General features: G+C 43.2%; 1 protein-coding gene across 2 annotated transcripts; it reads left to right on the top strand.

Moving 5' to 3' along the window:
* The first annotated feature begins 4638 nt into the window (after positions 1–4638).
* LLPH (LLP homolog, long-term synaptic facilitation factor) lies at positions 4639–11963 on the top strand. 2 transcript variants are annotated; one of them, XM_025476703.3, is made up of 3 exons: positions 4639–4792; positions 7677–7894; positions 11341–11963. In XM_025476703.3, the coding sequence occupies exons 2-3, from the start codon at positions 7690–7692 to the stop codon at positions 11517–11519; spliced, it is 384 nt and encodes a 127-aa protein (XP_025332488.1). In that variant the 5' UTR covers positions 4639–4792; positions 7677–7689; the 3' UTR covers positions 11520–11963. The 2 variants fall into 2 exon arrangements, with proteins under 2 accessions (XP_025332488.1, XP_035552504.1); XM_035696611.2 differs by lacking the exon at positions 4639–4792 and adding an exon at positions 5428–5574.
* The last annotated feature ends 753 nt before the right edge of the window (positions 11964–12716 follow it).

The raw sequence follows: 12716 nt of genomic DNA, 5'->3' as shown, positions 1-12716 counted from the left end.
ATTCCTTATGGTATCTCATTTCTTTTTTTATTTTTTTTTTAATTTTTTTATGGTATCTCATTTCTAAGTCCTTAATTTAGAATCTCAGGTAGGAGATATTAAAATTCTGTTTTTCAATTTTTTCAATCCCAAATTTACCATATATAGATTGTTCATCTGCAATTCAAAAGTAATTTCATGACTAGACTATCAGTTTATCTTTGTCTACTGATTTTATCTAAATTTTCCTTAATGTTAGATTTGATTTTGATTTTACAATACTTGTGTCCTTACCATTATAAATTTTCTTTCACCAGGAGATTTTAATCTTATTTAGAAAGGAAAAAATATAAAAGATAAATTCCACAGAATTACTCAGCAGTAATATTAAAATTACATTAAAATGTTAATGAAATTCATTATAAAATGTTTTAAAAATGAGATGTCTTCTTGAAAGTCAGATATATTGACATAAAATTTGGCATTATTTTTTTAAAGTACAGATCCCATTTAAAAATTCTGGCAGTGTACCTGTGGCCAAGCAAACTTTCATAAATTCCTTCACTGTATTAGTTTGCTGGGGTGCCATAACAAAGTACTACAGACTGGGTGGCTTAAATAGAAATTTACTTCCTTACAGTTCCAGAGGCTAGAAGTCTGAGACCATAGATTGGTTTCTTTTGAGATCTCTCTAGGCTGGTAGGTGGTCATCTTCTCCTTGTGGTTTTACACGGTTGTCTCTCTGTACTTGTCTGTGTCCAAATTTCCTCTACAAGGACACAAGTCATATTGGATTGGAGCCTACCCTCATTTTACCTTAATTACCTCTTTAAATACTCTGTCTCCAAATACGGTCACATTCTGTGGTACTAGGGGTTAGGACCTTGTAATAATCTGAGTATTTGTTGTCCCCCCCCAACCTCCCAATTCACATGTTGAAACTTAATGCCTAATGTGATGGTATGAGGAGGTGGGGCTTGCAGGTCATGCTTAGGTCATGAGGACAGAGCTTTCATGAATGGGATTAGTGCTTTTAAGAGGTAACCCCACAGAAATCCCTCACCCTTTCTGTCGCATGAGGTAACAGTGAAAGGACACAATCTTTGAACCAGGGAAAGATTGCCTTTAATTAGACACTGAATCTGCCAGCACCTTGATCTTGGACTTTCCAGTCTCTAGTATTTTGTTATGGCAGCCCAAATTGACTAAGGCAGACTTCATCACATGAATTTGGGCGGGGGGGGGGGGGGGGGCACAACTCCACCCATAACACTTGCTAAGCATCATTCCCCCTGCTCTTAATTTGAAATAAATAAGATTGCTTTAACCTCTGGTGAGTTTTAGATGTAAATGTGACTCCATCATTATCAATTAATTGATGAATACTCAATTGAATGATGCTATATTCAGGTTTAACATAGCATGGTAGGTAAGAGCATTTAAATGGGAATCCTTGCTGTGCAACCGATTATGTGACTTTTGGCAAGTTACTTATCCCTTTCTAATTAGGTCTTTTGCCTCATCTTTATATTGGGAGTCATAATACCTACCGTATTGGACTTTCATAGGATTTAATGAGATGGATGTTGTATAAACTAAGTGCTTGGTTAATGTCAGCTACTATTATTAATTCTTACTAGCAGTCCAAAGGCAGAATGTGCTGAGTTGTGACTAAAAGATACTAAATAAGCAAGAACAGATTTGATGTGTGTTTTTTTTTTTTTTAATTTATTTATTCATGAGAGACACAGAGACCTAGACAGGAGGAGAAGCAGGCTCCCTGCGGGAAGCCCAATGCGGGACTTTATCCCAGGACCCCGGGATCCTGACCTGAGGACAAGGCAGATGCTCAACCACTGAGCCACCCAGACATCCCAGATTTAAAAAATGTAAAACAGTGCCATTCTTTTCAGTAAATTATTTTTTTGGTTTGGAAAATAGTTTCTTAAAAAATAATGCAGACAGGTAATTCATTTATCTTTTTTAAAGGACTTAAATAAATTTTTAAAAGTTGTTTTAATTTCTGATATGACAAATATAATTTCTGAGAACGTGAAGAGATCACAAGACCAAGAAGTTTGAAAACTGATGCAGACTGTCCTATTTTATCAGTGAACCATAATTATTCATACATTCTTCTGTCGAAGAATTTTTTTTTTAAGAATTTTATATGGTTCCTTTTTTACTGGCAAAATCAGTGCTGCTATGTATGTCCCAGTGTTCATAGATAGGAGTTTGCCTACATAGGGGAATATACCTAGAAGCAGAATTGCTGGATACAGACATCTTCAGTTTTTTTATAATGTGAAAATATGCGGACTCGAGAAATATTTTAAAAAGTGAAATTATCAGGACTTGGGTAGAGTGGCAACTCCACGTGCAAGGGACAAAGTATAGTCAGAGGTAGGGGGAAAACAGAGGAGTATCTGGGAACTTTTTATGGCATGTAATTTTGGGAAAGGTGCAGTGGGCTCTGTCTGCCTGCCTACATTTTTTTTTTCTGCAGGCCTCCTCACACCTGGCTTTGATCCACTTGATGCACTTTGGCGGCTTGGTGATGTCAGCAGCCAGCTGTGGCCTTTTTTCTTTTTTTTTTTTTTTAAGATTTCATTTATTCATGAGAGACAGGCAGAGACACAGGCAGAGGGAGAAGCAGGCTCCACACAGGATGCTGTGGGCTTTTCTCGAACAGGTGGGAACTTAGGCTCTTTTTCTTGTTCGTCCTTGTAGAGCTTTGCCTTCAAGTCCCTACCACCTAGGGTCTGGACAACATGGGGTCACCATCTGAATCCCAGAAGCCTTGGTAAAAGCCTGAGTGAGTATTCAGATTGGGAATTGCATGGGCTAGGCCTGACTGCAGAGGCCGTTGTGGCTGGTGCTTGTTGCATAGCTTGCCTTGCAGGTGGGGAACCAGCCCACTTCCAGGCAGGTATTCAATCCTGCCCACTGTGCCTCCAGTCCCAGCGGCTTCTTCCAGCTTGGTGAGGGAGCTGAAGCAATGTTCGCTGTGACTTTTGAGCCTCATCCCTCCATCAGGGGCTAACGTGTCCTGGAGCCTGTAGTTCAGTCATCATAGAGCCTATCACAGAGTGCATACTCGAATGTATGAATGAAGAAATGAATTAAGGATTTTTAAATACACTAAGACCATTTATTTTTAGAACTGCTTTTATACAAATTGATGAACATAAGTATTTTTTTTTTTTTAAGATTTTATTCATGAGAGAGAGAGAGGCAGAAACACAGGCAGAGGGAGAAGCAGGCTCCATGCAGGGAGCCCGACGTGGGACTCGATCCCGGGAGCTGAAGGCAGGTGCTCAACCGCTGAGCCACCCAGGGTTTCCTGAGGAACATAAGTTTAAAAGTTTTTTTTTTTTTTTTTTTTTTTTTCAAAATGCAGTTTATGATTCAGTGTTTTCAAGTCTTAGTAATGCAGAATTTTGGCATATATTTAACGCCATGACATTTTCATATTAAGTTTTTTCCGGTGCCAAGTGTCTATTCAAGTCTTGGCCTGGTATGTTAAATGAGATGCAGTTCATTAGGACTATTAGTGAGCTTTCTCTAAAATGCAACGTGAACATTTTTGGGAGGGGCAGCTAAGATCTAATATATGGCTAGTTAACACATGGACATTCACTTGCTTTATAAAGGGTTAATCTTATTTAAAGAAAGCAGGTTTCTCAGGCACGCTTCTTTTTTATATACCACATTATGAGCTTTTTTTTCGGGTGCTAAAAAACCCCGATGTATTTTGAGTATAGTAATTTCCATATGACGCAAGTTTTCTTCAAGGACACAAATTTAAAGAAAAGTACACACAAATTATCTCAGAAGGAACTTTTCCCTTACCAGCAACCAGACAGGAATTTACTGGGCATCATTAAAAAAAAATTTACTGTGTTTTGGTGTGTGTTGTAAATCTCTGGAAAACGCAGCTTAGCAAACAGTAGGGCGCATGTTTGAAATTATGTAAAAATAAGGAAAGCGACCCCTTGCCGAGTCCTTCTCACGTACCCAGGATCGGTCAGCTCGTGTTGGCTTGCGTCTACGGAGCAGGAATCCCGGCTCCGACATACCTAGGAAGATGCCCCAGGACACCTGCCTGCTCCAAGGCCCACGCTGCCGGCCGGGGGTCGTAGGCAGCTCATGAATCGTTAAATCCTTCCCGGAAACATAATGCACTGTATGTTAATTGAATTTAAAGAAAATATATCTTAAGACCACAACAAAGCCTAGGCAATCCGGAGCATACGTAAAATAATACTAAGAACTGGTGTCTGTGGCCCACGTGCCCGCCCCCGGGGACAACGGCCCAGGCTCGGCCTCGGGTCTGCTCTCCACTGAGCGGCTATCAGGTGCGCGCGGGCCCGGCAGACGCAGCCTGGCCTTGACTTGGTCTCCGGGTTGGTAAAGGCTTGCTTTCGGGGACAGATGTGAATGAAGCGCGCGTGCCGGTCGGTCGTGCCTCTTACGGCGCCGCTGGGGAGTTCGGGCGACCGGCACCGGCGTCCGCCGCGGGCGGGGACGTGCAGCTCGGCTCCGAGCCCCCGCCTGCAGCAGCCCGCGGCCTGCAGACCGCCGGGACCCCACGGCGCACGCGCCCAGCGGAAGGAGGAAGTGCGTCTGCGTCAGCGCCAGCCTCCGGGAGACCCCGCCCCTCGGCGCGCCCCGGGGCATCTTGGCTCCCGGCGTGCCCTGCGCCGCCCGGGGCTCCCGGGAGCGCGCGCAGAGAGGCGTCCCGGAAGGCGGAAGTGCGGCGGCTTCCGGTCGGCGTGGCCGTGCGCGCGGTGACCGGCCTCCGAGTGTCCCGGTGAGTCCTGTGCTGCCCGCGCCCGGTGGGGGGGTCTCGTCGCGGGCCTGGGCCGTGTGGGGGCGGGGCGGGGACCGGCGCCTCCTGCGCTCTCGGTGGTGGCCCTCGGGCTCCGTGCGACGTGGGGCCCTCCTGTGTCGGTCGTCTCGCCCGGGCGAGCCCGGGGCCGCGGCGTGGTTTGCCGCAGCCGTCCCGGCCCTGGCCCGTCGAAGCGCTGCGTCGTTGCCGACGGGGGAGCACACTGAGGGGTCAGCTGGCGTCCCTCACCGTCCCTCCGCCCAGCGCATGCGCACTGCGTCGGGCGCCTCGGTCGCCGAGGCCGGAAAGCGCTCCGCGCCCTCAGGTCGTAACACCTACTGAGAAGGGAGCGGGAGGGTAAGGGTGATGGGGCGGTGGGGCGGGGGCCAGGGAAGCCCTCTCCCAGGAGGGAAGGGAGGAGCAGGCGCGACGGACACCGCCGGGCACAGGAGCCTAAGTGCGCAGGCTGTGCACTTGTGAATTTTTTTTCTTTTCTTTTTTTTTTTTTTTTCCAAAATCGTGCCTTGATGTTTTCTGTAAGTGCTCGGTTGTGTGTAATGTATTGCATTTTATTTATTTACTTATTTATTTTTAAATGTTTTTGATCCCTCAGAGGGGGAAGAGTTCAGTCTTGATTTGCCTTTCTGAGGGAAAAAAACAAAAACAAAACTTTGACCATGGCAAGAGCATTCCTGATAATATAAAAAGCCACACTGAGAAAAGCTGAAAGTTCATCTTTGCTTTGTCTTCCAGTTTTGTCCACAGTGAGTGGTGCCGTTATGAACTTTACTTTGCCCACCACAACCTCTTCCATGAAACTTTTTTTTTTTAAGATTTTATTTATTTATTCATGAGAGACACAGAGAGAGGCAGAGACCCAGGCAGAGGGAGAAGCAGGCTCCATGCAGGGAGCCTGATGTGGGACTCGATCCCGGGACTCCAGGATCACCCCTGGGCTGAAGGCAGGCACCAAACCACTGAGCCACCCAGGGATCCCCAAAAGTTCTGATTACATAATTTTTACCCTAACCCTCGAGGCAGAGACAGGCAGAGGGAGAAGCAGGCTCCCTGCAGGGAGCCTGACCTGGGACTCGATCGCGGGATCCCAGGATCACACCCTGGGCTGAAGGCAGATGCTAAACCCCTGAGCCACCCAGGCTGCCCCATAATGTAGTTTTTGACATATGTATACAAAGATCCATCAGCACAATCAAGATAATGTAAATCTCTCCCAAAAGCCTTCCTCCAAACTTTTTATAATCCCTATAATCCCCTCTTCTCAAATCCCCACTCTGTCCCTAGGTTGTCACTGATTGAACTTTTTTCAGATGTAAATGGTACTTGGGGATGAGATGGAGCTTGGAGCATGTGGTGAGACCTAGTTGAAGGAAGCAGGGCTAGGGCACAGATACCCATGTAGATCATGACTATGAGGTGGGATGTCATTAAAGAATTCCATGAAAGAATGGAAAGCTCTTAAGTTTTTAAAAGTTCACACTACGAGCACCTGGGTGGCCTAGTTGGTTAAGCATCCGACTCTTAATTTCAGCTCAGGTCGTGATCTCAGGAGGTTGAGCCCTGCATCAGGCTCCACACTCAGTATGGAGCCTGTTAAGATTCTCTCTCTCCCTGTGCCCCTCCCCCTGCTGGCGCACTCAGTCTCTCTTTAAAATATATATATAAATATATATAAATTAAAAAATATATATATTTTAAAGATGTTACTTATTTAATAGAGAAAAAGTAAAAGCAGAAGGGGCAACAGGCAGGGGGAGAAGCAGACTCCCTGCTGAGGGAGGAAGCCCGATGTGGGGCTCGATTCCAAGACTATTCCAAGATGTTGGGATCATGACCTGAGCCGAAGGCAGATGCTTAATTGACTAAGCCACCCAGGTGCCCCAGCACAAAAAAAAATTTTTATAGCTTGGGCTAACCGCCTTGTGGAGGATTTAGGGCTGGAGCTAACAGGTGAGGAATAGCAGGATGGAAATAAGACAAGTTTAAAGTAACTAGATTGAACTGAGGGGAGGACAATGAGGAAGACGGGTGGGATGTCCTATAGGCTTGGAGGAAATCGAGTTTTAAAATATTTATTAAAAAAAATATATATATATTTATAAAAACATGTTGGGGGCGCCTGGGTGGCTCAGTCAGCTAAGTCAGACTCTTGATCTTAGCTCAGGTCTTGATCTCAGAGTCCTGAGCTCGAGCCCCACGTGGAGCCTACCTAAAAAAATACAAATAAAACCATTTTGTGATTTGTAAGTTGTTGCATGAATGTAAGGTGATGATGCTCTTTGCATCTGGGGGTAAGTCAGATTCCTTCATCTTGTGTGGAAACCCCAGGAGCTTTCAGAGTTGGCTTGACTTAGAGTTTGCCAGTGACCACAGGGAGTTTGATTTTGTGCTCTCATTATTTACTGGCTGTATAGGCCATGTTGATCCTCACATACTTTGTTCATTATACCATCGTAAATCATAAACAGAGTGAACAATTTGCCCTTCCATCGGTTTGTGTTTTGTTTTTTTTGTGTGTGTGTTTTGTTTTGTTTCTGTTTTTTTTAAGAAGGTTTTTTTTTTTTAATTTTTATTTATTTATGATAGTCACAGAGAGAGAGAGAGAGAGAGAGGCAGAGACATAGGCAGAGGGAGAAGCAGGCTCCATACACCAGGAGCCCGATGTGGGATTCGATCCCGGGTCTCCAGGATCGCGCCCTGGGCCAAAGGCAGGCGCCAAACCGCTACGCCACCCAGGGATCCCTCGGTTTGTGTTTTGTACTGATAACTTTTGACCGGGTTTTCCAAGGACTTGCCCTTCTTTTTTTAATAGTAAATTTTTTTGCTTTTGTATATGTATTTCTGCTAGCTTTCCAGGTAACATGGCTAAAAGCTTACGGAGTAAGTGGAAAAGGAAGATGCGTGCGGAAAAGAGAAAAAAGAATGCCCCAAAGGAACTCAGCAGACTAAAGAGTATTCTTAAAATGGATAGTGATGTTTTAATGAAAGATGTTCAAGAGATAGCCACCGTGGTGGTACCCAAACATTGTCAAGAGCAAACTCAGTGTGTAGTACAAGATGAAAAAGGTGAGTTTATGTGCTTCGTTTTAAAAATAATAATTCTATTCATTTCCTTTTGTGACTCTTTTTCCCTTTTTTGACTATCCTCCGTTCTTTCCTGCACATACTTCCCTATGAACCTCCTGCCATGTCCATATAATTCTTTGAAGGCTTAGAGTGCTGCTAGAGATTCTGTGCTAAACTATTTATTTATTTACTTATTTATTTTAAAGATTTCATTTATTTATTCATGAGGGACACAGAGAAGCAGAGACACAGGCAGAGGGAGAAGCAGGCTCCCTGCAGGGAGACCGATTTCGGGACTCGATCCCAGGACTCCAGGACGACGCCCTGGGTGGAAGGCAGACAGACGCTCAACCACTGAGTCCCCCAGGTGTCCCTGTGCTAAACTATTTTAAAGCCGGTTCATGTGAATAGGCATATTCTGAGCTACTCTGAGTGTGCCTTTGGTGCTTATACAATATCCTGAGTGCCTCAGAAATAGATAGTACAACAGGAGTAGACAAATGTAGATGTAGCCTCATTGGGAAGGTACAGTATTCAGTTAGGGACTAGGCAAGATAGATCTCTCTTCATTTTATCTTTCACAAGATCTAGTTCCCATTCAAAGAATCCTTATATGCCACTAAGTTATTTTCCTGAAAAATCAAGGTTTTCCTATATGTGATTTTGAAAGATTCTAGGTATCTCTGTCGTAATCACAGTCTAAAGTTGGAGGCCTGTATGTTACTAGCTTCAGCACAGGAAAAGACTCATTGGTTTTCACATCCTCATAGAACAGTTTGGCAGCAAACTGAAATAAGCGTACATAATAATCAGACTCTTAAAATAGAAGTATATTTGTGTGGTGTTCAGTGCAAGGAAGAGAGTGGTGATCCTCAGTCTCGCAATCCTAGATACTTTCCCTCTTGCTGATATTCCCTCAAAGGTCAGTTCCTCCCCTTGTGTTCTGAATCTTCTCCATTCCCAGGGGCTGTACTCACGCATCCTGCTTATCGGTCTCTCTTCTCCACTGGGTCATTCAAACAGGATAAATGTGTTCTGGAATGTCCATTCTCAAAAACCAAAAACAAAAAAACCATGTCTACATGTTTCCCCTTATTTCGTTTCTTTCAACTGACTACCCAGTTTCTTAAGCTTCAAACCTAGTAGTTACTTTGATCTCTCTCATCTCCCACTTCTAAACCATTAGCACATCTTGAATCTTTTATTTTTTTTTTAAATTTTTTATTTATTTATGATAGTCACACACACACACACAGAGAGAGAGAGAGAGAGAGAGGCAGAGACACAGGCAGAGGGAGAAGCAGGCTCCATGCACCGGAAGCCCGACGTGGGATTCGATCCCGGGTCCCCAGGATTGCGCCCTGGGCCAAAGGCAGGTGCCAAACCGCTGCGCCACCTAGGGATCCCCACATCTTGAATATCTCCAAAATAGAGCAGGAATCTGTCCATTTTCCTCCTCCTTTCATGTTTTCACTTTTTTTTTCATGTTTTCACTTTAAAATGACCATTATCTCTTGCTCAAACCAAGGTAGTAGCCTTTTTATTTTTCTCTTCCCCTCTTGCTCCCTTTCAGTTAATTTTTGACATACCAACTGGTACAATATCTTTGGAATATTTGGCAAATTATGTTATTCTCTTGCTTAAAACATCTCATTGTCTTTCCGTGTTCTCATCAAAGCCTACCTACCAGGTCCTACTTAACCTGGTTCCATACTTCTTTAAAAAAAGCCACTTAACACAGCTGCAGCTGTTATGCACCTTTGTTATGCTCCCTTCAACAGAACATTGTAAGCTCCGTGACAGCAAGGAGCACACTTGGACCACTATATCCCCAGAACCTACAACAGTATCTAAAATAATCATTCAGGGATGTCTGGGTGGTTCAGTGGTTGAGTGTCTGCCTTTGGCTCAGGTCGTGATCCCAGGGTCCTGGGATCAAGTCCCACACTGGGCTCCCCACAGGAAGCCTGCTTCTCCCTCTGCCTGTGTCTCTGCCTCTCTCTCTATGTCTCTCATGGATAAATAAATAAAATATATTTAAAAAAATAAAAATAATCATTCAACAACTAGTTATTCAATGGCTAATATATAGCAGGCACTATCCTACGTGCTGAGGAAACAATGGTAAATATCAGAGAAATGGCCTCCATGTTGATGGGATTTACATCATATCAGAGGAGACCAAAAGTAACCAAATAAACGAATTAATATAATGTCAGGTCAGGTAGTAGAGATCATGGAAGACTTCGTATACCCTTGTGAGTTACCTGGGAGAGACATTCTGGGCATATCCTTCATAGCCCGGTTGACCCAGCTTCCTGCCAGGTCTTCTATTTAGTGGAGCTGGATCTTTGTTATCTGGATAATCCAGTGTTACCTGGATAAAGAGTGGCAGCTCAGTGTATATCCGGGTTTTTCTTTCTTTTTAATATACTTCTGTTTTTAAGTAAACTACACCCCCAACGTGGGGTTCAAACCCACGACCCCAAGGTGAAGAATCCCATGATCTACCACCTGAACCAGCCAGGAGCCCCTATATCCAGGTTTTCTTTTCTTTTTCTTTTTTTTAAGTTTTGATTTAAGTAATCTCTACCCCCAGCATGGGGCTTGAACTCAGGATCCTGAGATCAAGAGTCACATGCTTCTCCCACTGAGCCAGCCCAGCACCCCTGTCCAGGTTTTTCATTGTCATCTGCCCATTTCTGCTATCACAAGCTTGTTGCTTACTACTGCACTTCCTTAGACGTGGCCAGCCATTCCTAATAGTTGATTTGCTTCTACGGCCTATCCATTAAAAGTGTGGTTGCACTTAATAGGCTCACCTGTCTTATTTAGCTTAAGAAAGCACTTAATCTGAGAAATGTTCTTATAACTCACATGTGCTCACAGCTATACACTCATTCTTCATGCAGTAGCTCAAACCCGTATATCCTAGATGTTTTCTGTTTAACTTTTATTATTCCAAAGATGGACACTCGTGACATTCTTCAGAAAGTTTCTAAGTGGGACACCCAGGTGGCTCAGTGGTTGAGCATCTGCCTTTGGCCCAGGGCATGATCCTGGGGTCCTGGGATGAGTCCCACATCAGGCTCCCTGTGTGGAGCCTGCTTCTCCCTCTGCCTGTGATCTGCCTCTCTCTCTCTCTCTCTGTGTCTCTCAGGAATAAATGAATAAAAAGAAAGTTTCTTAGTGACCAAATAGATGACATCTCTAGTTCCTCACAAAACTTCTTGTATCTTTCATGGTTTAGGAATACCTGGGAGCGTGTCCATTGAATGTGCTGTGAGTTTTCAGTGTTAGTCAAAGAACATTCTACAGGAAAAGGATTTGTTCCTTTTGTAGTTTCAGACGACTTTCAATTCTGATGTTCTCATTGCATTAACACGCTTTTTCACAAGATTGTTTCTTCATTCATGAACATTAATAGTTTTCCATCTTTTATTCAGATGACATGAAAATGGAGACTGAAATTAAGAGAAACAAAAAGAGCCTTCTAGACCAGCATGGACAGTACCCCATATGGATGAACCAGAGGCAAAGGAAAAGGCTAAAGGCAAAGCGAGAAAAAGGGAAGGGGAAAAGCAAAGCCAAAGCAGCAAAGGCAGCGAAGGGTTTGGCTTGGTAGACTCTTAAACACCTGAAAAATCCTACGCGGGACTGGTCTTTGATTAGAATGTATACACGGATTTCAACTTCACCAAATGAAAACTTGGTTTCCGTATTTAACTTGGCCTTGCTCTTCAATACAAACCCAACTTAACTCCTCAAATTTGTTTTGGGAGCTTGAATAAAATATTTTTTTGATGAATGAAAGCTACACTGATATTTTAACTGGATGCTGTCCATTGTGCAGGGATTCTCAGACATCACTATTCTATCAAGTGCTATTGTGGTTGTAACTGGTCTTAGTAAAGATTTCTAAAAGAAGATATACTGACACGTTTGAGGTAATTCTGGTTTAGAGAAAACTTTTACACAATTTAAAGTATAAAGTCAGTGGATCTTTTAAATACTACTTGTTTGGAGTTTTGATTTTGTTTAATTGAGAATAAAAGATATTTTGTCTAGATCTTGAAGAGCTTTTTCTTTTATCTATCCTTAAGGCTTTCTAGTAGTAGAGAAGACCACCTTCCTCAATTAAATTGTTAAAAAAAAATCTTAAGGTTTTTGGTAGAATATTAACATCTACAAATTGGTATGCTCCATCTTTTTAGGAGTTAGAACATCCTGGGAACTAGTTCAGTGTTCTTTAGTTTTTATCTGATGTAGCCAGCCTAACATAACACAGTATTCCCCAGAGTATGTTTCTCAGAATCCATTTTTCTGAATGCAGGGTGAGAAATACATTTCATACGTCAATTTGGGAAATGGTGCATGCTTGAAGATCCACAAAAAGTATTAATTAGCTCAGCATAGTGTTCTAGAGATCTAACAGTAAAAAAACCTATTCAACTTTGACTCTTTCAAACTAGTGTTCTGAAGAAAAATATACTGTTGGAACTGCTGGTAAGATGCAATGCTTTTCGTTAAGTCCATCTTGCTACAGTTCACTAATTTCACTCTTACTTAAATTTATTTATTTAAAAGATTTTATTTATTTGAAAGCGACAGAGCACAATTGGGCAGGAAAGGGAGAAGAAGCAGGTTCCCCACTGAGCAGGGAGCCCAATACAGGGCTCTATCCCAGGACCCCAAGATCATGATATGAGCCCAAGGCAGATTGATGCTAAGCCAGCTGAGCTCCCTTACATTTATTTTTGTTAAGCAATTTAAACTTTGTATTCCCTCTGCAATTTTACTGTAGTTCTGTTCTGTTACATGT

This window comes from Canis lupus, chromosome 10 (assembly GCF_003254725.2).
Source record: "Canis lupus dingo isolate Sandy chromosome 10, ASM325472v2, whole genome shotgun sequence".
NCBI classification, from domain to species: domain Eukaryota; kingdom Metazoa; phylum Chordata; class Mammalia; order Carnivora; family Canidae; genus Canis; species Canis lupus.
The sequence above is the reverse complement of the archived record's forward strand: the minus strand, read 5'-3'. Positions and strand labels throughout refer to the sequence as shown.